Source organism: Penicillium concentricum, assembly GCF_028827145.1.
Source record: "Penicillium concentricum strain IBT 3081 chromosome Unknown utg000002l_segment0_segment0, whole genome shotgun sequence".
NCBI lineage: Eukaryota > Fungi > Ascomycota > Eurotiomycetes > Eurotiales > Aspergillaceae > Penicillium > Penicillium concentricum.
This window is the reverse complement of record NW_026622755.1, coordinates 5,746,645-5,770,598: the sequence shown is the minus strand read 5'-3', so window position 1 is coordinate 5,770,598 and position 23,954 is coordinate 5,746,645. Positions and strand designations below refer to the sequence as shown.

At 48.9% G+C, this 23,954-nt stretch overlaps 9 protein-coding genes across 9 annotated transcripts; 3 read left to right on the top strand and 6 right to left on the bottom strand.

Annotated features, from left to right (window-relative positions):
• Positions 1 to 65: 65 nt before the first annotated feature.
• On the bottom strand, positions 66 to 2,246 carry N7517_005869 (acyclic terpene utilization AtuA family protein; the record flags this gene model as incomplete). The annotated part of the gene is made up of 7 exons (XM_056723599.1): positions 66 to 640; positions 696 to 835; positions 889 to 1,092; positions 1,144 to 1,778; positions 1,833 to 2,011; positions 2,066 to 2,140; positions 2,186 to 2,246. The coding sequence occupies 7 exons, from the start codon at positions 2,244 to 2,246 to the stop codon at positions 66 to 68; spliced, it is 1,869 nt and encodes a 622-aa protein (XP_056579849.1).
• Positions 2,247 to 2,884: 638 nt separating this feature from the next.
• N7517_005868 (uncharacterized protein) lies at positions 2,885 to 4,610 on the top strand (the record flags this gene model as incomplete). Its single annotated transcript, XM_056723598.1, has 2 exons — positions 2,885 to 3,820; positions 3,879 to 4,610. The coding sequence occupies 2 exons, from the start codon at positions 2,885 to 2,887 to the stop codon at positions 4,608 to 4,610; spliced, it is 1,668 nt and encodes a 555-aa protein (XP_056579848.1).
• A 127-nt stretch (positions 4,611 to 4,737) lies between these two features.
• Positions 4,738 to 7,211, bottom strand: N7517_005867 (uncharacterized protein; the record flags this gene model as incomplete). The annotated part of the gene is made up of 5 exons (XM_056723597.1): positions 4,738 to 5,272; positions 5,325 to 6,543; positions 6,620 to 6,885; positions 6,956 to 7,083; positions 7,173 to 7,211. 5 exons carry the CDS (start codon positions 7,209 to 7,211, stop codon positions 4,738 to 4,740), a joined length of 2,187 nt encoding a protein of 728 aa, XP_056579847.1.
• Positions 7,212 to 10,614: 3,403 nt separating this feature from the next.
• On the top strand, positions 10,615 to 10,958 carry N7517_005866 (LysM peptidoglycan-binding domain-containing protein; the record flags this gene model as incomplete). Its single annotated transcript, XM_056723596.1, has 2 exons — positions 10,615 to 10,720; positions 10,777 to 10,958. 2 exons carry the CDS (start codon positions 10,615 to 10,617, stop codon positions 10,956 to 10,958), a joined length of 288 nt encoding a protein of 95 aa, XP_056579846.1.
• Positions 10,959 to 11,165: 207 nt separating this feature from the next.
• On the bottom strand, positions 11,166 to 12,271 carry N7517_005865 (uncharacterized protein; the record flags this gene model as incomplete). Its single annotated transcript, XM_056723595.1, has 3 exons — positions 11,166 to 11,826; positions 11,883 to 12,115; positions 12,170 to 12,271. 3 exons carry the CDS (start codon positions 12,269 to 12,271, stop codon positions 11,166 to 11,168), a joined length of 996 nt encoding a protein of 331 aa, XP_056579845.1.
• Positions 12,272 to 12,637: 366 nt separating this feature from the next.
• On the top strand, positions 12,638 to 12,855 carry N7517_005864 (uncharacterized protein; the record flags this gene model as incomplete). Its single annotated transcript, XM_056723594.1, has 2 exons — positions 12,638 to 12,668; positions 12,716 to 12,855. 2 exons carry the CDS (start codon positions 12,638 to 12,640, stop codon positions 12,853 to 12,855), a joined length of 171 nt encoding a protein of 56 aa, XP_056579844.1.
• Positions 12,856 to 13,179: 324 nt separating this feature from the next.
• On the bottom strand, positions 13,180 to 14,754 carry N7517_005863 (uncharacterized protein; the record flags this gene model as incomplete). The annotated part of the gene is made up of 3 exons (XM_056723593.1): positions 13,180 to 13,800; positions 13,867 to 13,941; positions 14,005 to 14,754. The coding sequence occupies 3 exons, from the start codon at positions 14,752 to 14,754 to the stop codon at positions 13,180 to 13,182; spliced, it is 1,446 nt and encodes a 481-aa protein (XP_056579843.1).
• A 1,406-nt stretch (positions 14,755 to 16,160) lies between these two features.
• nip1 (translation initiation factor eIF3 core subunit c) lies at positions 16,161 to 18,832 on the bottom strand (the record flags this gene model as incomplete). Its single annotated transcript, XM_056723592.1, has 2 exons — positions 16,161 to 18,406; positions 18,496 to 18,832. 2 exons carry the CDS (start codon positions 18,830 to 18,832, stop codon positions 16,161 to 16,163), a joined length of 2,583 nt encoding a protein of 860 aa, XP_056579842.1.
• Positions 18,833 to 19,977: 1,145 nt separating this feature from the next.
• N7517_005861 (putative protein kinase Yak1) lies at positions 19,978 to 23,008 on the bottom strand (the record flags this gene model as incomplete). The annotated part of the gene is made up of 9 exons (XM_056723591.1): positions 19,978 to 20,708; positions 20,763 to 21,121; positions 21,171 to 21,290; positions 21,340 to 21,599; positions 21,654 to 21,813; positions 21,877 to 22,076; positions 22,128 to 22,306; positions 22,345 to 22,398; positions 22,462 to 23,008. The coding sequence occupies 9 exons, from the start codon at positions 23,006 to 23,008 to the stop codon at positions 19,978 to 19,980; spliced, it is 2,610 nt and encodes an 869-aa protein (XP_056579841.1).
• Positions 23,009 to 23,954: the final 946 nt, after the last annotated feature.

Below are 23,954 nucleotides of genomic sequence, written 5' to 3'. Positions count from 1 at the left end.
GATCAGATTTCTGCATCTCACTGATATATAGATCCCATAATATTTCCCGCGTTATAAATACAAATTCAGTTTAAAATCTCCACCGGAACCTCAACAACCTTGTCACGCACATAATCCGCAAAGCCCTTGCCAAACCCATCCAATCGACTCGAGCTGCCAACACCTCGACCAAGAATACCATAGATCACAAAGTGCACAGCATGAATGTGAGGGAACTCCACTCTCTCAACCAAGAACGACTCATCCCAGTCATCATCATTAGCGAGCATCTCTCGCATTCTCTCCACGCTCATATAAGACCGCAACCAAGACCAGTGAGTAGCATCAGGGACAAATATTCCAAAGTTGAGGTTAGATCCTTTGTCACCGGATCGGGCAAGAACAATGTCTCCGAGTCGAATAGACCGAGTTGGAGATTGGAGGAGGATGACTTCTTCGCTAGACGGACTATGATTATAGCTTGCGCGTGGCTGTAGAGCTTTGTACGCTGAAGGATGACCTGTTGGGAACGAGGTGATAGAATCGGGTGTATCGATGAAGTTGATCTCCTCGTTAAGATCGTCCTGCTTGACTACAGCCGGGTAGTAGGCTAGGAACGGGCGGGGGACTGCTGTGCGCATGTCGAGAGAGGAGTGGAAACCTAAATGATCCAAGTCAGTTCGGAGTATATTCATATAACAGATATTCCTTCGTACCGGAAAAATGCTTTAGAGAGATATCTTTCATTGCTCTTCCGACGGCAAGAACGACGTCAGCCTCGACTGCAGCAATAAATATCCGTAGGTATGTGGTGCTTTGTCGCTGTGAACTTGGATTTGAAGCAGGGACACCGATTCTAGAGATTTCCACATCAACACTGGTCCAAGCTGAAAGATGAGATAAAGTCACCTTTGGAATTCAAGGGTGTCGATCTGATCAAGGGATTCCTTCGTAATGAAATGGCGGAGTTGCCTTTCGATCAGATCCCACTTTTCATCGGACGCATATCCAGTAGCATTCAGTAAAATCTGGGCCTCAAAACCACCAGGATAGAACACGGCCAGCTTGGTTGTTGGAGGAGGGGCATATCCTCGTATTCCATGAACGCGAACCCTAGACGTTTCAGTAAATAGTCAACACAACGAACAAAAACAGGGCACTTACTTATCCTTTCCAACTTGTTCGACGACAATATCGTCCAAAACAGCACTAACATCACTATTCAAGTAAACATTTCCCTGAAGCTCATATAAAAGTTGACACCGAACAGTATCAACATCAATCATACCACCAGTGCCAGGATGTTTCACAACAACACAAGACCCATCGACATCAATCTCCGCAACGGGGAAACCAGGCTCAATAAAAGTATCTACCGGGTGCCGGTCAAACCCAGCGAAGTTGCCTCCAGTAACATAGGCCGAGCACTCAATAAGGTGACCTGCCACCAGGGATCCAGCCAGACGGTCATAGTCCGACTCCGACCAAGAGTGCCAGTACCACGCCGCTGCAATGACGGGACTGGCGTCTGCAACCCGGCCGCAGATAATGATATCTGCCCCCCGACGGAGTCCATCTACGATACCCCGGGCACCGAGGTATGCGTGTGCTGAGACCATGGGAACGGGCTTGGTGGTGTTGGTGAATGCATAGGTGAGAGGGCCAGGCTTAACGGAATTGTTCTCGGCGTCGAGATGTTGGAGTTGTTCTGCGGTTTGCGGCATGTTAGGGCCGAATTTAGTATAGAGGTCATCTCCTGATAGATAGGCCACTCGCAAAGCGAGGCCTTGTTGTTGGATCTGTTACGATTTAGTACATGTATATTCCCGTAATTGGGCCAAGTCTGTACTGACCAGTTCGTGCACTTTAAGCGCTAGCCCTTTAGGATTAAGAGCTCCTCCATTTAGTACGACTTTGATGCCCTTTTCGGCGATCACGTCGATGGTCTGCTGGATACCCTCCCAGGCTGTCTGTTCATATCCGGGATGTTCACCACGTTGGAAGGCCTGGGCATTATTTGCCATATTGACCTCTTAGCTTAGTTAGTCCTTAGTGTCTTGCTAGTTTATGTCGCCAAGCAACATACCCGCCAGGTAATCCCCTGTGATAAAGTCGACATCTCCTAGAGTCGCTTGGCGATACATTTCGTACGCAGGATCGCCTTTGTTCATTAGTACTGTTGGTTTAATCTAATTGATTTCCATACCATGATAGCCAGAACAATTAGCGACTCTGACGGGTCGGCTATTTTCACTTTGAGTAGACATTGTATGGTGTCTTAGTTCTTTTCATAAAATATTGAGATTGTTGCTGCTTTTAAACTAAATCCATGCAAAGTATAAGTGACATTGAATCCTTCTACATATATAATATTATAGTCTAAGGATTATCCCAAGTTGGACCCCCTCGGTTGGAGAGAAGAGCACCGAGGCAAAAAGTACGAAAACCCACGGGGAATCCTTCGAGTTCCCCCCGTGGGCCGTGGGAGTTCGATAATAAACTAGCGCCCCAACTGATCGAGCCAATTAAACGAAAGTAATGATCCTTGATCTGAGCTAATCTGAGCCTTGTTTATTGAGGCTATTGAAGTATTGTTTCCGTGGCATTTTTGTTTTCCCGTGGCGTTTCCAAAGCGCCTGCTAGGGGGGGGATTCACATCACTTTATGCCATATTGGGAAAATACGCGATTTATTGGACCAGTAGTATGAATTATTGGATGTTGGTGAAGTTGTGATAGCGTCCAGAAAAATACGAGGTGTGTTGGCACCCAGATTTGAGGCTGAGAACTTTTCATGCAAGTATAAAGGGTGAACATCGGTCTCGGTGCATTTCGAGATAAAAATTCGCTCCACAATATTATCACTTCATTACTCCCTTTCCTTTTCACCTTTTCTTTGAGCCAATATGCACGAGACTATCCCTGCAAATGAGATATACGGACCCGGAACCTACATCGACAAGTCCGTCCTCCCTATACCGGAAGATGCCCGTCGAATTTTCGAACTGCTGGCGTCACGAACGCCTGGTTTCACAAAAATCACTGCACTGTGGGATACTGTTAACTTCGAAGGCCGGCCGGACCCTATGGTCCCCGGTCCGATGAAGTCCCCCGTCGTGGCAGCAGCTTTGCATGCCATGTGCGGGCTAGTTGGAAACGAACTCCTTGAGCTACGGGATGGCAAGCCAGCCAAAGAAGCCAGCGTGACTGTAAACACAGACCATGCTGGCATCTGGCTTGCATCCACGTTTACGGCATTCGTGAATGGCAAAGACATCTCGACTCTTGCACGGGCCCGCGAACTTGCCAACATCTTCGACAGGGACTTTGAGAAGGGGTTTGGCGTTGGTCCGTTGGCGGGCCGAGCCACTGCACTGTATCCCACCAAGGACTCCGGGGTGTGGTATCAACTCCATGGATCGCTGGATGCAAGCAAGACACTCTGCTCGATGGGGATCGACATGGATGTGCCGTTGAAATCGTTTCAGGAGGGATATGAGTACATTCGGGAACATGTGCAGAAATGGAGTCCTGATGAACTTGAGATGCACAATGTGAGACATGGATTATGTGGGAGCATCTGCTACTCCCCTGAAGGCTGGAGGAAGACTGAAATGGGGAAGCGGCTTGCGGAACACCCTCTCGTGAATTATACGCATGAATCGTATGCAAAATCGACACCATCAGTCCCCTTGAGTCAACTTCCTGATCGTCGGCCTCTGGCTGGTATCAAGGTTGTGGAGATGGTACGGATTATCGCTGGTCCCACTGTTGGGGTAATTCTTGCATCATTTGGCGCCGATGTCATCCGTGTCAACTGTAGTAGACTAGCAGATTTGAATGTGAGTAACATGGACTTTCCTTTTCGTCTTGAAACCAAATACTGACCATGCTTAACAGGTCCTCCAATTGACGCTCAACGCCGAAAAACGCACGATCGATCTCGATATTGGAAAGGAGGAGGACATGACTCGGCTCAAGGAGCTTGTGGCCGATGCAGACGTGTTTGTCCAGGGTTTCCGGTATGGGTCACTAGACCGGAAGGGACTCGGTCTGCAAAACATGCTGGATCTGGCAGCCAAAAGAAACAAGGGCATTGTCTACGTCGATGAAAACTGCTACGGCCCATCCGGACCATTCGCCGAGAGACCCGGCTGGCAGCAGATCGGGGATGCTGCATCGGGTGCTTCATACGTGATGGGTCGGTCGCTTGGATTCGACGAAGGAACGAGTGTTCTTCCGCCGCTGCCAATCTCTGACATGACTACTGGTGTTGTCGGTGCTCTGGCGACAATGTTGGCTATTCGTGATAGGGCTCAAAAAGGAGGCTCATATCACGTTGTAAGCTCGCTTGTGGCGGGGGACGCGATTCTGGTGGACCCCGAAGTCGGCCTGTATCCCGTTGAAGTGGTACAAAAAACTCTCGATACGTTCAAATTTGCACGCTCGTCTCCGGACCAGTTCGTCTCGGAGATTATGATTCAGGTAATTGATGGGTGGAAACGGGTTTTCCCGGAATATCTTGCACAAGACTCTCCATTTATGATGAGCTTTGAAGATAGCCCATGGGGACCAATGGATATGCTGAGGCCTGTGACTAGACTAGATGACAAAGAAGCAAGTCCAATTTGAAAGAATGCCCCTGTTCCGAATTGCCATCATGATCAAAGCATCACCTGGCATGGTCGTGTTGCAGGGGAGTTTTCTGAATTGGCATATTAGTATATAAGATAGGTTTCCATGACAATAATATTCAAATTCACAACTCTCCAGTGCTTTCAGCTAAATCATATGCGCCAAAATCATACGCCGGAGGGACACCCGCTAGCATGTCTTGCCAGTTCCAAGAAAGAGGAGCGGGCAACGGCAGTGGACTTGTAGTATAGAAACCTTGATCTGTAGACATTATGTTTGAAGACTGAATATTGCTGCCATCATTCTCAGTCGACTGGGGATGATTGACAAAAGCGGGGAAAGAGTTCGGGGGTAAGTAGCCATTCTGTGTCCATGTTTGCCCTTGAGGACGAATGGAAACTGGCTGATTATCACCCATAGAGTCTGGCTCGGGATTTCGAGCCCGATACAACTCTTTCCTGGCTGCACTTTCAAAGTCAGAGCACAATGCCAATACATAGTCCAGATATGTATCTTGTTCCCGAGATGCGACCTTTGATATAAAACTGACAACCCCATGAATCATAGAAATATCCGATTCCGTGTCAAGACGTGTCGGGTCAATGAGAATGTGGGAGAACAATGCAACCAAAGCTGCTCCGGGGAAGTAAACAATACTCCTGATTGATATATTAGGGACTAGCAAAAGTTCAACACAGCAGGTGAGCTTACCATTCAAAGGATTGGCCATAGTAGCCTCGGACTTGACTGATAAGTTCAATCGCCGCTCGTGCGGCTTCTATTGATTGTTGCAATGATCGCTCTCGGTCATTCCACAGACCCGGGGGACTGAACCCCCCATTCTGTGGGCTGGTTGGCCATCGCCGAGGAAGTAGACAGACTCGGTGGATATTGAGGTAGCAGCAATGGTATGCAAAGTGAAGTCTGAGAATGTGCGGTAGGAAGGCATGGTGGCCGGTCGAAAAGTTTCTTCGGGGCCGGAGGATCGGTGGGATACTTTCTTTCCATGCTTCAAGATCGTCAGAGCAACCCTCCACATCTTTCATCAACCGTTCTTTTGTTTTGTTGAATGCATCAGTGCTATATAGCTCATCGTAAACCTTCCGTTGGATCAAAGCAAATCGGGCTAGTGCCGAGAAGAAATTGATTTTGACGTTTTCGATCTCCATCACACCTAAGCCATCTGGTGGGTTCTCGTGAGGCAGTAAAGTATTGTAGTCACGGGTATCCTGGGCAGCAGGGCGGCCGGTCCGCTGACAGATGTCGGCGTCCAAAATGAACGCTATCCAGAAGACTCTTCTCCGCTCTTCCATTTGGGACATCGGGAGACCAAAGGAGTTGGACTTGTGTAACCCAATAGATTGCGACAGACGTACAGCTGCAGCGGCAAACATGAACAGAGGTTGGGGGTTTGGCGTGCCTTGAAAGAAGATTGCGAGACCAAGAAGCGCTTGGACAGCGAGGAGATCGCAGGTTCGCATGAACAGCTCTGTGACCACGTTCATTGCGTTTTTGATATGACCCATACATTTTTGCCAGTCGTCGCTGCTGGCACCGGAGCTTTCTGCCCTTTGCATGTATGCAAAGGCAAGAACAATATTGAATGCAGCCCACCATGAGGGACTTTCGTTAGGATTCCATGATAAGTGTCTGCTGACCATAGCCATGAAACTTTCTGGCCCAAAGAGCGGTACGGCCTTGTTGAAAGTGTCAAAATATTCACGGACAAGATCTAGGATGACAGCTTTGGATGGTAAGGGCTGTGAGCATCTGGTCTGGAAATCATCTTGAAGAGCTCGAGGATACCAGTCAGCTAGCCTCCATCGACTGCTGTTTCTTTGAGCAACATGGCGCCATACATTATTACCCGTCTTGCTTTCAAGCCAGCCCACACCCTCAGGGGAAACGATCGAAAAATGAGAGGATGCACCTGAGGGTAGTCGGTAGAATCAGCTCAACCATTCGTGTGACCATTGAGGAACGATAATCGGTGAGCCAATACTCACCAAAAAAGCGCATTGCGCCTTTCGGAGTTTTAAGGGTATATGACCCTCCGTCGCAATCTCCTCGATCGGCCTCGGCCTCAAAAGGTGCTTGAGCGGTGTCATCTCTCGGAGATGGTAACTCTGGATCGGATACTTCTGAGGGTTGAGCATGCTCTGGGCCTGTGTCCTCGTCACTCGGCAATCGTCGTCTCTTGGACGCATGTGCTTCATTCAATTCGTCTTGTAGAGACTGAATGCGCTGTTCTAGCTCATGAAAATGTTCATCGCTATGAGTGAGTGGGTGAGTGAGTGAGTATGCGTTAATTGAAAAGACCCCACAAGCGAAGTAGAACATACCGATTGTGCTTTTTCTTGCGTCGCACGGTGTCCTCGTACTTGCAGGGTAAGTCGAATGTTCTGCAGGGGACACAGACTGGTCGAGTCCCATCACATTTGACTTTTTTCCTTCTGCACGTACTGCATGCCTTTGTAGCGTATGCAGGTCAGCATCCAATTGCAGCCGTTCCCTCAGTTTATGAGGGCCATGGGGGCCATATGGGGGGCCAGTCGATACCTTGGCAAGGCGTACAACATTGCTGGTGTGCTCATCCATGATACAGAATGATTTGTGTAGTAACACCAGAGCTGTTCTTTCAAAAGTGCAATCCCTACGCGGCTCCAATCATCATGATTAAGAATTGTACGCTGAGACAACATGAGGTTTCCCGCGGAGATTCCGGCGTTCAGGCGTTCAGGCATCGATGCTGAGTCAATAGTATTGCCTGAGGCCAACACTATGAACGTAACGTAATCGGTAAGCGAGTCGGCCATGTAAGCCAGCCGGCCACCCAGTCTAACATACTAAGTTTAAATGGATATATCATAGCCACAACGCCATTAAATTAATGTAACTAAATTCATTTATCTATTTGGACATGTTTCTCTCCTATGCCCCGGCTGCCTACATATTCCACAGGCTCGCCCGGCCCGTATAGGTGGCTGTAAACCCTCCGATACCTGCTCACGATAGGTATTGATACGTGCAACTTGGGCCTCGAATGGTTCCCCACGTAGCTCACGAACCTCCTGGACTGAAAGATCTCCTTCGTGGACTATCGTCCTCGTAGACCGAGTCCGCTTTTGCTTCTGCTTCTCGTTGGCGGCGCGTAAATCGCTCACTTCTTTCTCAAGTAAAGCGGCGGACTGCATTGTGATTTGACAGGCTTTTAAAACCTTGTTTATCGCGCAATTTAGCGGGCTCGGAGGGCTCTTTGATCTAGCACGAAGTAAAGCTTTAATTGACGAAGCTTGCTTTTGTAATTGCACGTAGTTCGAGGGCGTTTTTGGGTCCCAATCGCTCCCCCTACTCGGAGGGGGGGTCGGGGTTCGAAGACGGATATTTAGCTTCGAGATCACTCGATTAGGTGCAAAAGGTATTAAGCCAGCTGCTCCGAAGCTATTCTTAATAGTCTCCGATTTAAAAGCTTCGATTCGTGCGAGGGGGTATGCTTCAAGGAAGTCAAGTTTATCGATATGGTTGATCCCGTTCCGCATTTTCATTTCAACTAGCCGACCATATGATCGCTTTAACACAGCAAAACAACCGATATCCAGGGGTTGTAAAAGATGAGAGGAGTGCGGAGGCATACAAATTGGTATAACCTTATTTTGCTCGCAAATTTCATCGAATTTAGGGGTCAAATGGCTTCCATGTCCGTCGAGTATTAGGAGACGATACCCCCCTTCGTACGCGAAGAAGTGCTAGGAATAAAGAGCTTTTCAAGCCAACGAAGTCCAATTTCATCAGAGGTCCAACCGTTCGGACTAACTTCAAATCGCCAGTCATCCGGAAGGCCATCAAACCATGATTCAATAAAGACTTTGCCTTTAAAAATGATACACGGAGGGAGGGCCCAACCCGACGAATTTGTACACTCAATAGCAGTCACCCATTCGCGATTTCCAGGTTGTAAAAGCGAGCGCCGGCCGTAGAATTCGCTCCTTGTAATCACCTTCGCTGTAGCGATTAGCCCCATCGCGAAGCCGGTCTCATCGAAGTTATAAACGTCATCGGGGTGGATTCCAAATTGGAGGATTGTTTTTTGAACAAGATCGAACCACCCTTGGATGATTTTCGGGTCTTCGCACTTCGCACGTTCGTAATTATAGCGTCTCGAGAATCGGGATGAGAGGAGAGGGTGTCGTTTCACAAAGTTATAAACCCATTTTTCGCCGACCGAAATAACCGGGGTGGTTCCACGTTGTTGAAGTAAAAGGTTCGCCATTTCTCGTACAGTAGAAGGCCGGGGGGCAGATCCACGAGAGTCCATAGAGAGAACCCATCTTTGAAGAGATTCCTCTTCATATTCGGTCAATTTATGCGAATTTGCGCGACAAATCGCGCGATTTTGGTGGCCACGTAGTCGGTCTTGAAGTGTTGAACGTGGTATGTTAAAAACGCGTGCCACTTCGCGAATTGAAGAGATTTCTTTCTTTTTAAAAGCTTCAATAGCTAATAAAACCCTACCCTCTTGCTCTGCTGAATTGCTAGAGGATTGGGAGCGAATTGGTGGCATGGTGCGCGGTTGAATTGACTAAGTGCTAATCTATGGACGCGTTTTGGGCTGGGTGGCCGGCTGGCTTACATGGCCGACTCGCTTACCGATTACGTTACTTGAATCAGATTTGACACTTCCCCTAGGTAGTCAGCTCCGAGTCACGGCCTATAATTCTCGTATATTGCGTGATTGACACCTCTAACTACGTATATTCATCGTAGGATATCCACCGGGGAGGATCAACGGCCTGCCGAAAAAGTGGCCTAGAACATTCATCTTGGCATTCTGGAAGATTTACACTTTCGAGCTTTCTCAATCGGTCTGCATGGCGAAAGATCTTTGTTGAGTTGCGAACCTAGACCTCCTGCTTCTGACCACCCTTTTTATGATTCTATTTGTAGATTACGAATAGCAGTTCTGAATAAACCAGTGCTATATAGTAGGTAAACTAGATAGTAGAGATTCGAGAACTAGAGCAGAAGCCATAATATCACTGTGTTAGATCAGACCACCAATAACATGATATGAATCATTTGATCCAAGTTGGGTGATCATTGTACTCCCTTGACATGTGCTGCGTGTACTTTGATATTTGTATACCAGAATTCGAGCTCGCGAAATGTTTCCATATTTCGAACGTCTTCACTAAATCTTCTCGTTGGATCAGATACACCAAAGGACTATTTACCGCAAGCTATGGCGATGCAACGGCGGATGTTACTCTGTATAACAACCCAATCTAGTCACAGCAAATAGCCGCCAACCGTAATCAAGTCTGAATGCATCGTTTATTGAGTGATCGTGGTTCACTGACCACGACTATTCGAATATAATCGCACGATTCCGCTATGTCTTGGGTATTTGTTTGCGCTACCTCTGCTCTACCTCCGGTGAATGGTTGTGGTTCAGGCCATTGTCACACTATTGTCTGCATGACTGACTGGGCCTCCCTGACCAAGGTTACTCGCTTTTTAGGAACTATATCCAACAGCAATGTAACCGTAAAACAGAAGGGACTTCTATCGGTCAAGCCGAGACATATATCGACTAACAAGGAGAAATTAAGCCATGTCAAGAACAAGCTCATTAAATCAATTGGTTGATTTTGAGCTTGTCGCGATGTTGCCGTTCACATTGTTTCAGGCGCCTCATTGTCAAGGAGCAAATATGGTTGCAATAACAAATCATGAATGCAACCTGTGGCTGAATTTTATGCTCTCATCAGGTTGTTTTGCAGGTGCAGTGTTTCCCAGGTGGTATGAACTTGTCTGACAAGGCAAATATCACTCCAAACATTCGAACTTTAGCACTGGGGCGTTCAGTAACTCCCACATATAAAATCAATAAATCAACCCTTTAAGCATGCCTCTTCCCACCACCACCACCAACAATCATCAGCTTCATCGCCAGTCTCTAGTCACACAATCAACCAATTCAAGAGTACCCCTAAAACCCACAATGGTTGCCATCGGTATCCGATCTCTCCTCTGCATTCTGGGAATTGCTTCCCTTGGTACATCTGCCGCTGTCGATACCGCCCAAGGCTGGCAACTGACTCAATATTGTGAGTTGAGCTAAAGTACAATTTCACCATCTCAAGCTAGGCTGATGCAGAACCAGGCACCGATTTCTATACTGTCAGCAACGGAGACACCTGCTGGGACATCATTGCGCGGAACCAGAATAGGTTCACCATGAGCCAGCTTCTGTGCTGGAACAACGATATCAACCCGTGGTGCTCGAATTTGATTCCAGGCCGACAGGTCTGTGTTGGAGTCCAGCGTCCTGGACCTGCCTGCTAGATAGTCAGGTTGATGGTCATATTCCTGGCATTATAATTCAAAACAACGAAAAACGAATTGCCTGGTATCGCCGAGCACTTCGGTCCTCCAGATTGTTTGATGGAAATAATGGGGACATAATTTCTGAGTTCTGAGTTCTCTTTGCGCTGTTATTACAGATGGACATTCATTGAATCAAAGTTGTCAAGTTTGCTGGTATTGATAAATTTATGTAATATTTCTATTCCAAGCATTGTGCAGGAATTGTCTCATCGTAATTGGCTTCACCTCTGGGAATTGAGTATTGAGACGATCCTCCGGCAATTGAAAGACATTGTTGACTGTGAGTCTGCTCACTAACGCAGTCACCTCCTTGAGTTCGTCCGATGAGCATTCCATTCCCTCTGGCTGCGGAGGGACGGTAACATCACCAGTCTTGATTTGCTCCAGACTATCATATGCTACCTTGAATTTCTTGCCTGTTTCGGAAATTATTATTAGGTTGCGGATGTATCCCAAGTAAGGGCGTGCGATATTCTTACCGGTGAATTCTTCCGCCATACCGAGAACCTGGTTGTAGGTAACTTCATCTCCAACGATTACACTGAGCTCAGGCCATTCCTCAAGGTCAAGTGCCTTGACCAGGTAAGTAGCCATGTCGTACGTATATGTCATACAAATCACATTGTTACCATCTCCTGGGATCGCAGCCGTGCCGCTGGATATATCAATACCAAAGGTGAAGGGCTGCAGGTGAGTTTGGACATGTGGCATTCCCCAATAGTCCATAAAGAAACCAGGGATTACCCTGGTATATTGTAAGCCACTAGCCTTGAGACAATCTGCCGCATCAAGCCAGTATTGAATGCTAGGGTCAATCGGGAGTAACCTTGGAGCGTTAAATATCAGCATGGAATAGCATATAGCTGAAGCTGGCCGACCTACTCAGTGGTTTGGACAAATGAGTATTCACTGGGGATGAATCTTTTCGTCGATACCGACTTCTCTGCAGCTTTGATCAAGTTCAACTGAGACTGACTTGTCTCATCGGAAACAAGACCAATAGCGGATATGACGGTGTGGATGTTGTATCGCTCAAGCTCATGTGTCATTGATGAAATATCATCGTAGTTGATCTGCACATTTTGTATATTCTGCGAAGCAAAGTCCTGTTTAACCTGATAAGGAGGGAGGTCAGCTTTAGTGGAAAGTGTCTCTTACTATGTACGTACTCCGCGAGATAAAACGACAATGTCAAATTTAGAGTCGAGCAATTTTTCAACAATAGCTTTGCCCACTCCACCAGTTCCACCAGCCACAGCAATGACCGTCATGGTTAAAGAAGTGTTTAATAGTCGAAATAGTTGAACCAGTTGAAGTTGCCACGGAAGAGTTTCCCGCGATGACCCCACTAAGCAGGTTTTCGTAGATTCTCACACATTTCACCTGAATTTACGATGTATAACCCAATGTTTATAACCCCTTGCATATTTTGCCAAACTCCAATCAAATCCCCCTTAAAACCGCATATCGGGGATTCGGGATTCAGACATCGGCGACTTCAGGGCTTCCCCCGGGGCCCCGGGCCCATGACGGATATGACTAATATCGGGGGGAAAAGAATATAAAATCCAAAATCTTCCGACATTTCCACTTCAGTGATCTTACTTCTAAATCCAATATACAAATCCAATTCCATCATGTGTATGAAGGCTACCTGCTCGACCTGCAGTGAGTTTCCATCTCTCTGTCTACAGAACAGCAGCTAATCATTACAGACAAGGTCACTTGGTGGGGTTGTGGAAGCCATATTCCTTCGGTGATGGACTCAGTTCCCGAAGCCGATTGGTGTGCCTGCACACCTCAGGTTGAGAAGGATGGAAAGAAGTACCCTCCCAAGGCGGCGAAGGCCGGCTGACTACAAGGCTGTGTGATTTGTTAAAGGAAGTGAGTGCCGCATGTTTCGAGAGAAATCATTGTGAAGGACTTGTTACCAACTGGATTTCGACAACATTCAAGGGGAGGGGATTTGATAGAGTTCTGGAAATGCGTGCGAGATTTTATATGTCATTTGGAACAGATAAATAATGAAAGTATAAAGAACGACAAAATCAAAACCAAAACCAAAACATGCGTGATATGAAAGCCAAGAGAGTGAAGAACCACAGCAGAATCCAACCAACAAGAGAACCAGTAATGAGTAAACAGCCGAGTCAATGTACAGATAACGAAACGATCGAGACTAAGAGGCCGCTGCGTTCTTCCCCTTCTTTTTCCCTTTCTTCGCTTTCGCCTTCTTCAGTGGCTGCAGTGGTGGTGGCCGCATTGGCACTGTTGGCGCGGTGATTGCCTGGGCTACTGTAGAAAGGGATGGTGGTCCACCGTCTGCTAAAGGAGGAGCGGTATTGATATATGGCGGTCCCCTCGGCACAAAGTTGTGCGGGACGGCTGGCAAGTGCTTTAGCTCCCTCTTGTGGTTGCAAACATAGAGATTTCCCTGTCCGTCCGGGCATGTTGCAGTGTAGAGCGCAAACCGCACGAAAGGCCCCGAAAGAATCATCGAAACGTTCGGTCCTGGCATATCTACTAAGACACAGGCCTGTACTCTCAGCCAATAGGACAAGGTCTGGCCGGAGCCATCATTCAGACGGACGTCAAGCTCCACAACCTTGTGAACTCCCATTCCATCTGGGGTTGCCACAATATTATAGCCATGAACTGGACAACGGGTACCTAGCCTCTCCAGCTGGTCTATATAGTACTCAGGTATCGCCATAACATCCGCACCAGTATCATGGCACACCAACAGGGTGATGCTATAGCAGCCAGTAGATTGACTATCAGATGTTATCTCCACTGGGTACTATATAGTAGGCAAGATATGAAAGTCAGAAATAATATATAAGTTAAGAGATCAGTATAGACATACCTCAATCGTATGAAGGCTGTTCGTCGGCGGAAACCCGTGAAATGCTCCTACATTGGCACCACCTGCAGCTTGAAGCTACATATGACATCTCAAGTCAGAATCAAGGATAATGTTTGCATGTTGTGGTGATAAACTTACACCTTCCACCCACCACGCTCTAGTGGTATCGTACTCTTCAGCCAGTTTCTTGTGATACTCCACGCTGAACTTCTGGGGCGCATTGAGCTGTATGCCCTTTGACCAGTAGCTGACCCATCCTCTCGACCACCCCAGTTTGCCTTCCCTGTAGGCTTTGATGATAGCCTTGACATTAGGAAGCTGATCATCCGGGTCCCCATTCGTATTGAGATGGGTCTCGATAGTCTTCAAATGATCCAAGCGTTGGACGATGTCCCAGCTGAGTCCGGCCGGTTCAGAATGGATCATTTCATCGCGAGCAGCCCGTCTTTTCTCATACTCTGACAATCTGAACTTGAAGAAGCTGGGCAAGATTCCATCACTGATCCTCTCCATACATCTCTCAACTTGACCATTGATGTCGTTGACATCAAGATCTAGTTCGTCGGCGTTCCAGCCTTCTGGAACAAGTGCTGGATCGGTAATAGGCACGTCGCCATCGTGTTTCCATCGCTGCTGTCTCGGGGGACGACTTGAATACGTCTCAGCCTGTTCAGCTTGAGCCATCATCATGCTGTAGTCAACATAGTCCTCTGACATGATAGGAGTTTCACTTTCAGTTTCGCCCGATGAAAAATCAGAGGAAGAGGAAGGAGAAGGAGAACCATCCTTGGCAGCCACATTGGTGTTCGCTTTGCGCTTCTTCCCAGACTCATCGGGGTCCACAGGGGGCTCTGAGTACGCCCGCTTCGTACTACTTCGAGGAGGCATCTTGAAAAAAAGGAGGGGATGGAGTTTGCGTGACGGCAAGAGAGGGTCTGGCAACTTGGGGTGAAGGAGAAGCATTGAGAGAGGGGGGGGGGTATAGATGAAGATATTTGTAGTAAGCATCCTGGGGAATTGAATCAGATCGAGACAAAGAGCTACGGTGAATTGAAACGCTCTATGGAGTATGGGAAGGTGATCTGTGAGTGCCTGTGTAGATAGAAACAAGCCGATCGACGCATTTCCAAAGATGCTATTTCTGGATTCCTAAAAGGCGCATGTATGTAACAACAAAGAAGCGGAGAGGGTAACTGTGGGATATCGGGCGTGCAACTCGTCAATGGAAATTACTCGAGGCACCTGTAAGTCCCATCCGAGACAAAAGGCCCAAATCAAAGAAGATATCAACGGACTGGGCATGGCTGCCAAAGAATACCAGTAATAAGCAAAGACAGATGACCAGGAGTGTTCCAGTTTGATATAGCGTAGCGCAGCATTTTGAGCTTCTGGCCAACTCTAAAATTGTGGAAGACTTGTATACTCTCTTCGATATCTGGCGCTCTAGCTAGCCATTGGAGAGAATGATTTTATAAGAGGGATATCCTCAAAACCCTATGCAATGGCCCAAAGTGCAATGCTCCAAACTCTACAGAGGCCTACACTGTGCCAAGACTGACCTACTCGGAATTCTATGAGTGTTCAGTACACGCAGTGTCGAATTAATCACTTCTTTGTCCCGATCTAAAGCACCATTCGAGATGCTAGTGGTGTAAAAGAACTGGTGACAAAGAAGCTGGAGTCCATGTTTCATGTCAGAAGCCCAGTTGTACGTTTGAACATATGTAGAACCAAGCCCCGAGGAGCTTGTTTCAGTAGGGTAATGCCGACGGAGAGAAAGAAAGAAGATGGGCTCTAATATAGGGTTTCTTTCATGTTGGAGTGACTGAGATAATGTGAATGGACTTAGGGGATCTGCCCATGCCCCCAGGTGGCTCGCCTTCAACCTCGGAGGATTCTCGACATGAGGTCAAGTCGTTGCCGAAGAGATGAGGCGATATTTTCAATACCTCCTCACCAGTGACGTGGAGATCGGGGTAGATCGCATAAAGTATGTATTGGATACTTCCTACAGTCTACAAATATCTACAAGCACCTCGTACACCAGAACTAAGAACTAATCCATAAGCCGTCAATTTCTAACCAGTATGCACCTTAATTCTTTCTCGATCATTTCCATACGTGAATATCATGTAGATCAATCACAAAAAAAGCGCAGAAACGGGGCAATTTTTCCGACCTAAAAAACAAGGAACGGTCGTACTAACACGAAGGGGATGACAGGAGTAAAAAAGAAACCATGAAGAAGGGGGAGGGGGAAATAAAAGAGAAAGAACATGCCATTACATCAGAACCTAAGCCTTGATCGCTGCGCCCAATGCACCGCCACCAAACTGCTGGCCACCAGGTCGGCGATCGCCCTGGGGAATGCGGGCACCGCCACGACCACCGCCACGACCGCGACCGCCGCGACCACCACGGGCACCGGGACCGTGTTCGCGCTGGAAGGCATTTGCCATACCCTGGGTGCGCTGCTCGAGGGTCTTCTCGTTGGACTCGAGGAGGTTGGTGGACTTGTCGGCCAGGGTGACAATCTGGGACTGGAGACGGGAGAGCTCGACGCCCTTGCGGAAGATGATGGCGTCGTTGACCTGGTCGAGAGCGGCGGCGAGCTCTTCGTGGGAGATCATGCGGGAGATAATGGAAACAATCTTCTTGGGCTCGAGTTCGAACATGCTGGCCAGAGAAGAGATGGAGAGGCTGTCGTAGTAGGGGGCGTAGGTGAAGAGGTAGGTGCGCAGACCCTCCTCTTGGGTCTGGCGGGACAGCATGGCCTTGATCAACTCGGGCTGGGGCATAAGGTCCCAGATCTTGATCGCGGCAAATGTAGAGGCGGAAAGCTTCCAGTCACCGGCGGCAAGAGCCTTGGCTCCGGCAATAACACCGTCACGGGTGTTCTCGGGGGGACCGGTGAAGACCTGGCGCTCATTGTAGTCCAACATGCGGCGGAAGGTCTTGGAGATCATGCGGCGGCGCAGCTCGGGGGCGGAAGAGGTCTGGGCCATCAAAGGCACCTCAAGCAAAGCACTGCTAGTGAGGTAAACACACTCGAGCAACTCGAGGTTGATGTGCATATGGAAGGGCAGCTGGCGCTGGCGTTCCAGACGCTCCTGCTCGGGTGAGACAGTGGAGTAACGCTGCATGATGATACCCTGGGCAAGAAGCTCCTTTTGGCGACCGCTGCCGCAGATCTCACCGAGGGTGTTCTGGGCCTCGTAGATAAGGCCGGCGCGGAAGGCACAGAGACCGATCTGAACAAGGGTGCGGTTGAAGAGGATCTGGGTGCTGACGTCGAAAGTGGCGATGTTTTCAGTCAGATGAGACATGAGCATCAAATCACGAGACTTATAGTATTGGTCGTGCAGAGCAAGGAAGTAAATTTGGCAGAGCATGGCGCGAGCGCGGGGAATTCCATCGCTGTGTTGGAACATGTAATTGCAGATAGAACCCACGAGGCTCTGGATATCCCCAGACTTGTAGGTAGCAGTAACGGCGGACTCGATATTCGTGGGAACGGCCTTGTCCTTGGCCTGCTCAACAATAGCAATGACATTAGCGGGCTTGAAGTAGATGTGCTCCAACCGTCTAATAACCAGTCTGTTCATGCTGTCCTGGCCATTCTTATCGGCACCCTTGAGACTTTCAACGTAAAGCTGCGAGCGAACAAGCGAGGAGTAAAGTGCCTGCTCGTCCGTCAGGCGCTCAATGTACTCTGAGGTGTGGGGGTCAATCTCGCGGAGACCCTTTGTGAGGCTGTCGTCGAGGTGCTCCACAAGGGATACGACGGAACCGGGAATGAAGAAGACCTCGCCCTCAGCAACAGTAGGTTGCTTCTCATCGTCCTCCCACTCGTCGGCGGCTTCGCTGACAAGGAATTGGCGGTTCTCTTCCAACACGGAAAGGAGAGCTGAGTACTCCTCGTTTGCGGCCTGCCATTGCTCGCTTGACATGTAGGTGGCGGTGGATGTGGCAGTCAGATCGAAGCGGGTGGAGATCAGGGTCATGTAGGTGCGGATGCGTTGATAAGGAGTAGTGGCAACCTCGAGGAGCTTCTGCATGGTGCGGATCTGGTCGGCACGGTCGGTGTTCTTCTTTCCGCGGGACTCAACAATGACACGGAGGTGCTTGAGGATGCTCTCAGGGGTATACTGGAGGGTCTTGCCGCCACGTCCGACGGTAGCGAATCCATCGTCCTCACCACCAGCGGCGGCGGCGGCAGCAAGGTTCTCGATCTTTTCGACCTTGGTGGGCTTGGGGGCAGGAGCAGGGGCGGGCTTCTCCTCGACCTCATCCGCCATGAAGGCATCCTTACCGGCGCGGTACTTCTCGACCAGAGTGGCGTATTCCTTGTTGTTCTTCTTAATCTTTTGCTTGACCGCGTTGAAGCCCTTGCTGTTGCTAGCGTTCATCTTCTTGTTCGAGGCCTTCAGCTTGGAAGCGGTCTCGTTGGTGAAGTCTTCGAGCTCGGCAACGGCCTGGATGTAGACCTTGGGGGTGGGGCCCGTAACCTTCAACATCTGACGGTTCAGGTTGTCGAATTCTGTGTGGAAGATATGTCAGTTCATGCCGTTCCTTGGGCCTACAAATTTTGCTGGCTCTCCAGTTTTCCCAGCCGGTATATGGACTCACCAGTGGCGATGACAGCCCAATCGTTGATCTTCTCGGCGTTTTCAATCAGGCGGATGGTGCTCTCGAGGCCCTCGAGACGCTTGTCCTTGGCGGACTTCACGACCGTAACCTTCTCCTCCTCCTCACTCTCCTCGCTCTCGGAATCATCGTGCAAGAACTTTGAGGCACCGGTGCGGCCCTCCTCGCCCTCCTCGTCGCTGTCGGAGCTAGAGCCGGAGTCGGTGTCATCCTGGTCAGAATCTTCCTCGCTCCCGGAGCCGGAACGGTAGACCTCCTCCTCCTCGTCAGACGAGCTGTCGCTGTCGCTGCCGCTGCCGTAAAAGAAACGCGACGCCATGGTTGCGGATTGCGGTTTCGTTAAAAGGAAATGGCGATCCTAAAGCTGAAAAATCAGGTCGTCGGCGATACAAAGTTGAACTTCCCGCAGTTGAGAGCCACACACGAAATTTAAGCGAGGGGCTGACTAAACCCAATTAGGCATAGCGCATAACAAAGAAATAGTGCCTTTTTTTATACTTCGTTTTTATAGATTCAACTTGCTTCGACTTGCTTAATATGATTGCTTTGACAATTTGTTCACTTCAAAACAGTTCTCAAGTATCCAAAAAGGAAATGGTAGCCAACTCAAACTACTTTGAAATTGGGAAGCTGCCGTCTCTCATCTACTTTAAACTGGGCACCAAGGCCTGACCGATCAGGCAGACGCAGGCAAACTTTGGAAGAAATTTCTAAAGAAAGCTAGACTCATCAATTCTCAACTATTGTTCCATTCATGTTCGACTATTAACTCTACTATTTACTGCGTGCTGAAATCAAAACGAGGAACCTCCTAGAAGAAATGATATGCCATGACATACGACCGAAAACCTTACCTCGGGAAAGAAGAAAGAAACAAGATAGACCAACATCTCCAAGATCCGAATTAATTGAAACAGTTACGAGGGGGAAAAAAAGAAATGGATGAGATCGTTCTTTCATGCTCCATCCAGGCTATGCTGAGAGAGGAAAAAAAAATTCATAAACAAGGCAGACATGCCGAAGCACTGTCTAAAGAAATTGCAGAACATAATTGGGATCGTAACACAGCAAGAAACGTAATGAAACGAAATGAATAGTGATGATGCGGGGAGTAATATCTCGCGGCGAGGGATTCGGCCACTGATGGACACAGCTCACGGCAGTAAGTGTGCGCGTCGATCTAGCGCTAGGTAGCAACGCAGATCGTGTATCAGCGGTCTGAGACCACTGTAGACCGCGTTGACCCGCGGAAGGGGTCTTTTTTTGACTCATGTCTACAAGAGCCAGCCATATAATAACAGGTTGGCTGGCAAGGAATGGGTCAGCAGAGCAAGGCTTACAAACACAGTGCCTTTGGGGTCATTGACACCCGTAGACTTGGCCGGAAGGAAAAGTATATCAGGATACCAGCTCGTAAGCCATAGGAAACATCGGGCACAGGGAGTACCCCTTTGCCCCAATTGCCTAGTGCCATTGGTTCTGACTCATGTATCCTTCGCTGAGCACACCGTCTTCGAGAGTGCGAATGAAATCCCGGTTGCGTTGGTTCCCATTACCCGCTCGGCTCCCACGACGCCGTTGACTGGCATTAGCATCGACGTAACCATCGGGAGGAGGTGGATAGTACGCGGGGCTGGGCTGCAATCGAATCGGTGCGTTGGGATCCAAGTGACTAGCGACTCGTTGGATGGTAGTCGGGATTCCTCCATTAGGGTCCATGGTGGATGCTCGTTGACGACCTGCTCGCGTAGTCGCCTGTGCGTAGAGACTTTGAGGGGGAACCTGGTTGCCTGGCATCATTCCCATTTGGTGACCGTAGCCAGGTGGCTGCTGGGTAGGGTATGGAGGAGGTGCACCTTGTTGATACATTCCATTGTACAAGGGCGGGGCTTGAGGCTGAGGCTGGGGTGGAGGATGGAATTGATTCATTTGCACGGCATAGGCATTTTGCGCATGGGCCGCCTGAGCTGCTCTTTGTTTGCTAGCGGCTTCGGCCTGCTGTTGTTGTTGAACCCCGGGGGCCGGCTTATTGGCCGTCGAATACTTGAGGTTCATTGGCGGCATAAAGGGGCCCGTGAACTTCTGCTGGGTGATGAACGGATGCAGCTTGGCTTGTTGGGGTGACCATCGCTCGAGAGGATTGATCGACAGGAGTCCCCGCACAAAGTCGATGAAAGCAATCCGATTGTTCAGTTCTGCGATGATTAGTCAAGTCTCAGGGCGAATATAGGAAAAAACGAAAGACCTACCTCGATCAACCTCTGCTTGCTTCATGTTCTTCCGAGGCATTGGGTAACTTCGGATAATCTCCTCCAGTGTTGAGGCAGAGAAATACTTTTTGCTCGGCTGTTCCTTCGTGTTGTGCTCCCTGGAATACTGCTCCAGGCTTTTGAGGCGGTACGTCTTTCTCCCGAACTCGTCCTGTGTCTTTTCGAAAAACTCTCCCGACTGCTTGCCCATCTCTAGCATCCACGTTGGTGGGATTCCCAGCATCTCAACGATCCGACAGACTTGATTGTACTCCGAAGAGCCAGGGAACAGTGGTAGACCCAGGAACAGCTCCACCACAATACATCCAAGAGACCACATGTCAATGGCAGATGAGTAGCTAGGAAAATATTAACAAGGGACAAAACAAATGGAACTAAAGTACGTACGGTAAGCCCAATAGTACTTCTGGAGACCGGTAAAATCGAGATTGAATGTAGGTGTAGACTGTCTGGCGTTCATCGCACGCAGAACCGAAGTCAATGACCTTGATAATTGGGCTCTCGAGGCTGTGAACAGTTAGAAACCGACCCCTAGAAGCTGACAGCTGATACTGACTTTTTCAGGAGAATATTCTCCGGCTTCAGATCGCAGTGAATCAGATGCGCTTTGTTCAGCAGACTCAAGGCATTTAGCAATTGCTGGGCAAACACCCGGACTAGGGTAGTGCTCAATCCACGAAATTGGTTTTGCTTGATCAACTCGTAAAGATTAACGCTGAGCAATTCGAATGCTAGACACAGATGCTGGCGATGGATGAATGTGTCCTTGAGGCGAAGCAGGTGGTGGTCATCGTTCTTGTCATACTTGCTGTTGAGCTGCGGGGAATCAGCGAGGGCTCAAACGATAAGGGTTGGACATATATGACATACCAGATCCAACACAGAAACTTCCATCATACTCTGGTTGAAATAGGCAGTCTTGTTCTTGATGACTTTGACCGCCACTACTTCACCCGTTTTCAAGTTTTGGCATTTCACGACTTGGCCGAAGGTACCTTGGCCTAGGACATCGAGAATGAGGTATCGATTTCTGGATCGGAAGAAGCAATTGTCAGCTCAGGGGTCGGCTATCCGGGGAGAAATGGGAGCATACTTGTGACCGGCTTCCTCACTTCCAAGGATATCGTTGACGTAAAGGATATAATCACTATCCTCGTTGTCATACCCATCATTCTTGACCCCTTTGCTGGGTTTGGTCAATACTCTTCGCGGGTTTCTCGAAGACTCATAGTTGAAGCCAGGGTTGCATATGCGATAGGTGGCCGGGAGGTGAGTTGTCAACGATTGAAGCGGCTGGACGGGTTAGTCAAAGTGAGTAGAGGGTAATATTTGCTAAGCACTCACGCTGATGAATCCGCCCTCTGGATTGGCGCGCCGATACGCGGGCTGTATATTCATGCGCGGCTGCAGCTCTTGCACAGACTGAATCTTTTGGAACTTGGGAACGGGACCGCGACCAGGGGCTAGAGGGGGCTGAGATGGCAGCGAGCCGGACCGTGGAGATCGCGACCCTGGGCCGAAGCCTGGACTCATGTGAGAAGACGCAGATGGTGGATAGTACTGGTCTGGGCTGAGGTCGCCGGATTGAAGGGGGGGAGTCTAGGGGGTCGGTTGGCTGTCGAGATGTTAGCGAACGTCGTATGGCCGAACAAGTAACTGTAACCGATATCCAACTCACATGGCGGCGATTGATAACCTTGTGGTGGTGATGCATATTCTGGTCTCGCGGGCGACCGGCGGGAAGCACTCTGGGGCGCGGATGGGAATCCATAAGAGCCTTGGGACTTGCCAGGACTGGTTGGATATGACATCGGCGGCGAAAGAACATTCCCCGGAGAATATCTGCGAGCAGCCGATGATTCCTCTGCTTGATTCAAGAATTGTGACGAGGCGCGATTGTGGTTTGGCCGCGAGGGGTACTTCGCCCGGTTGTACGGGTCAGCGTCCTCCATGGTGGTATCCGCATCGGTGACATAATCCCGGGTACGTGGCGTAGCAGTGGGGGAGGAATTCTTGGAGACAGTTTTGGAGGTTGAGCCGGCCGAAGGGGCTTTGGATGTCGTGCCGGGGGTCTGGAATGTCTCGTAGGTGTATCCGACGGGCGGCTGGGACTGTGGTGGCTGACCGTATTTCGAGGCTTGCTGGGGATGAGATGCCAAACCAGTATTGAACTGCGCAGGGTGGCCCATCAAAGGATCTTGGTAAGGCTGCCACCCAGGATCCATTTTGTTAAAGCCCTCTTTTTGGGCTAACAAATGGATTCGAGGTGTTCGTCTCAAGCACTACGGTCAGGGTCCGTGAGATGCCAGCGGGGACGGCACTCGTAATGCGACCGCAGATCTGAGGTCAGTCTTGTCGGAATTCGAGGGATAGAGGATGAAAATTAGGGAATTGGCGTTAAAATGAGGTCGTGCTATTCTTCATCATCTGAGGAATTGTTGGTGAAGACAAGTTTCGAAGGGGAGGGGGGGCGGTCGCAATTTGGTTGCGACGCAGACGTAGGCGGCTGGGGATCAGCCAAGTCAATAGCCCTAGAGATTTGTGTTGGCACCCGAAAAAGAGACACCAGAGACAATGCTGGAATCAACAGAAACTATCTAACAATAATTTAGCTCGAAGCAGATAGTATATAGAGAGAAGAGAGGGGAAAGATCCAAGTGGAGGTGACCTTGGGCTCGCCAAAGCTGAATCAACAGCGTATATATCATTTATTTCCTCTGTGCCTCTATATATATATATATATATAATCGGGGGACATTCTATCTTTGACCATACATAGATTTATTCAAGACCTTTTGCAGTCTCGACATTTGTACTGCATTGTGGTCCCCTTGGCGACGTGACTCTTTCGCATGACGCTTCATTGCATACCCAACTGTCAAAGCGCCTCTTCTTTTGCTGCTAACTAGCTAGATTTGATTGCATATGGCTCAAAAGATGTACTACCAATGAAATAAAGAAAATAAATAAACTAGTATCTTGCTAATTGCGTTTTATAGGAGACTGTTTTTACGTCATCGATTCGATAGTCAGGCTGCCATAACCTGGAGTATAACTGAAGTTGACCATTTCATTCTTGAGAATCATGACATGGCATGACTATATTTGGAAGATATTTGAATGTAACTTTAGTCAAGAAAAAGCAAATCCAATTATTTGAATCATCATATT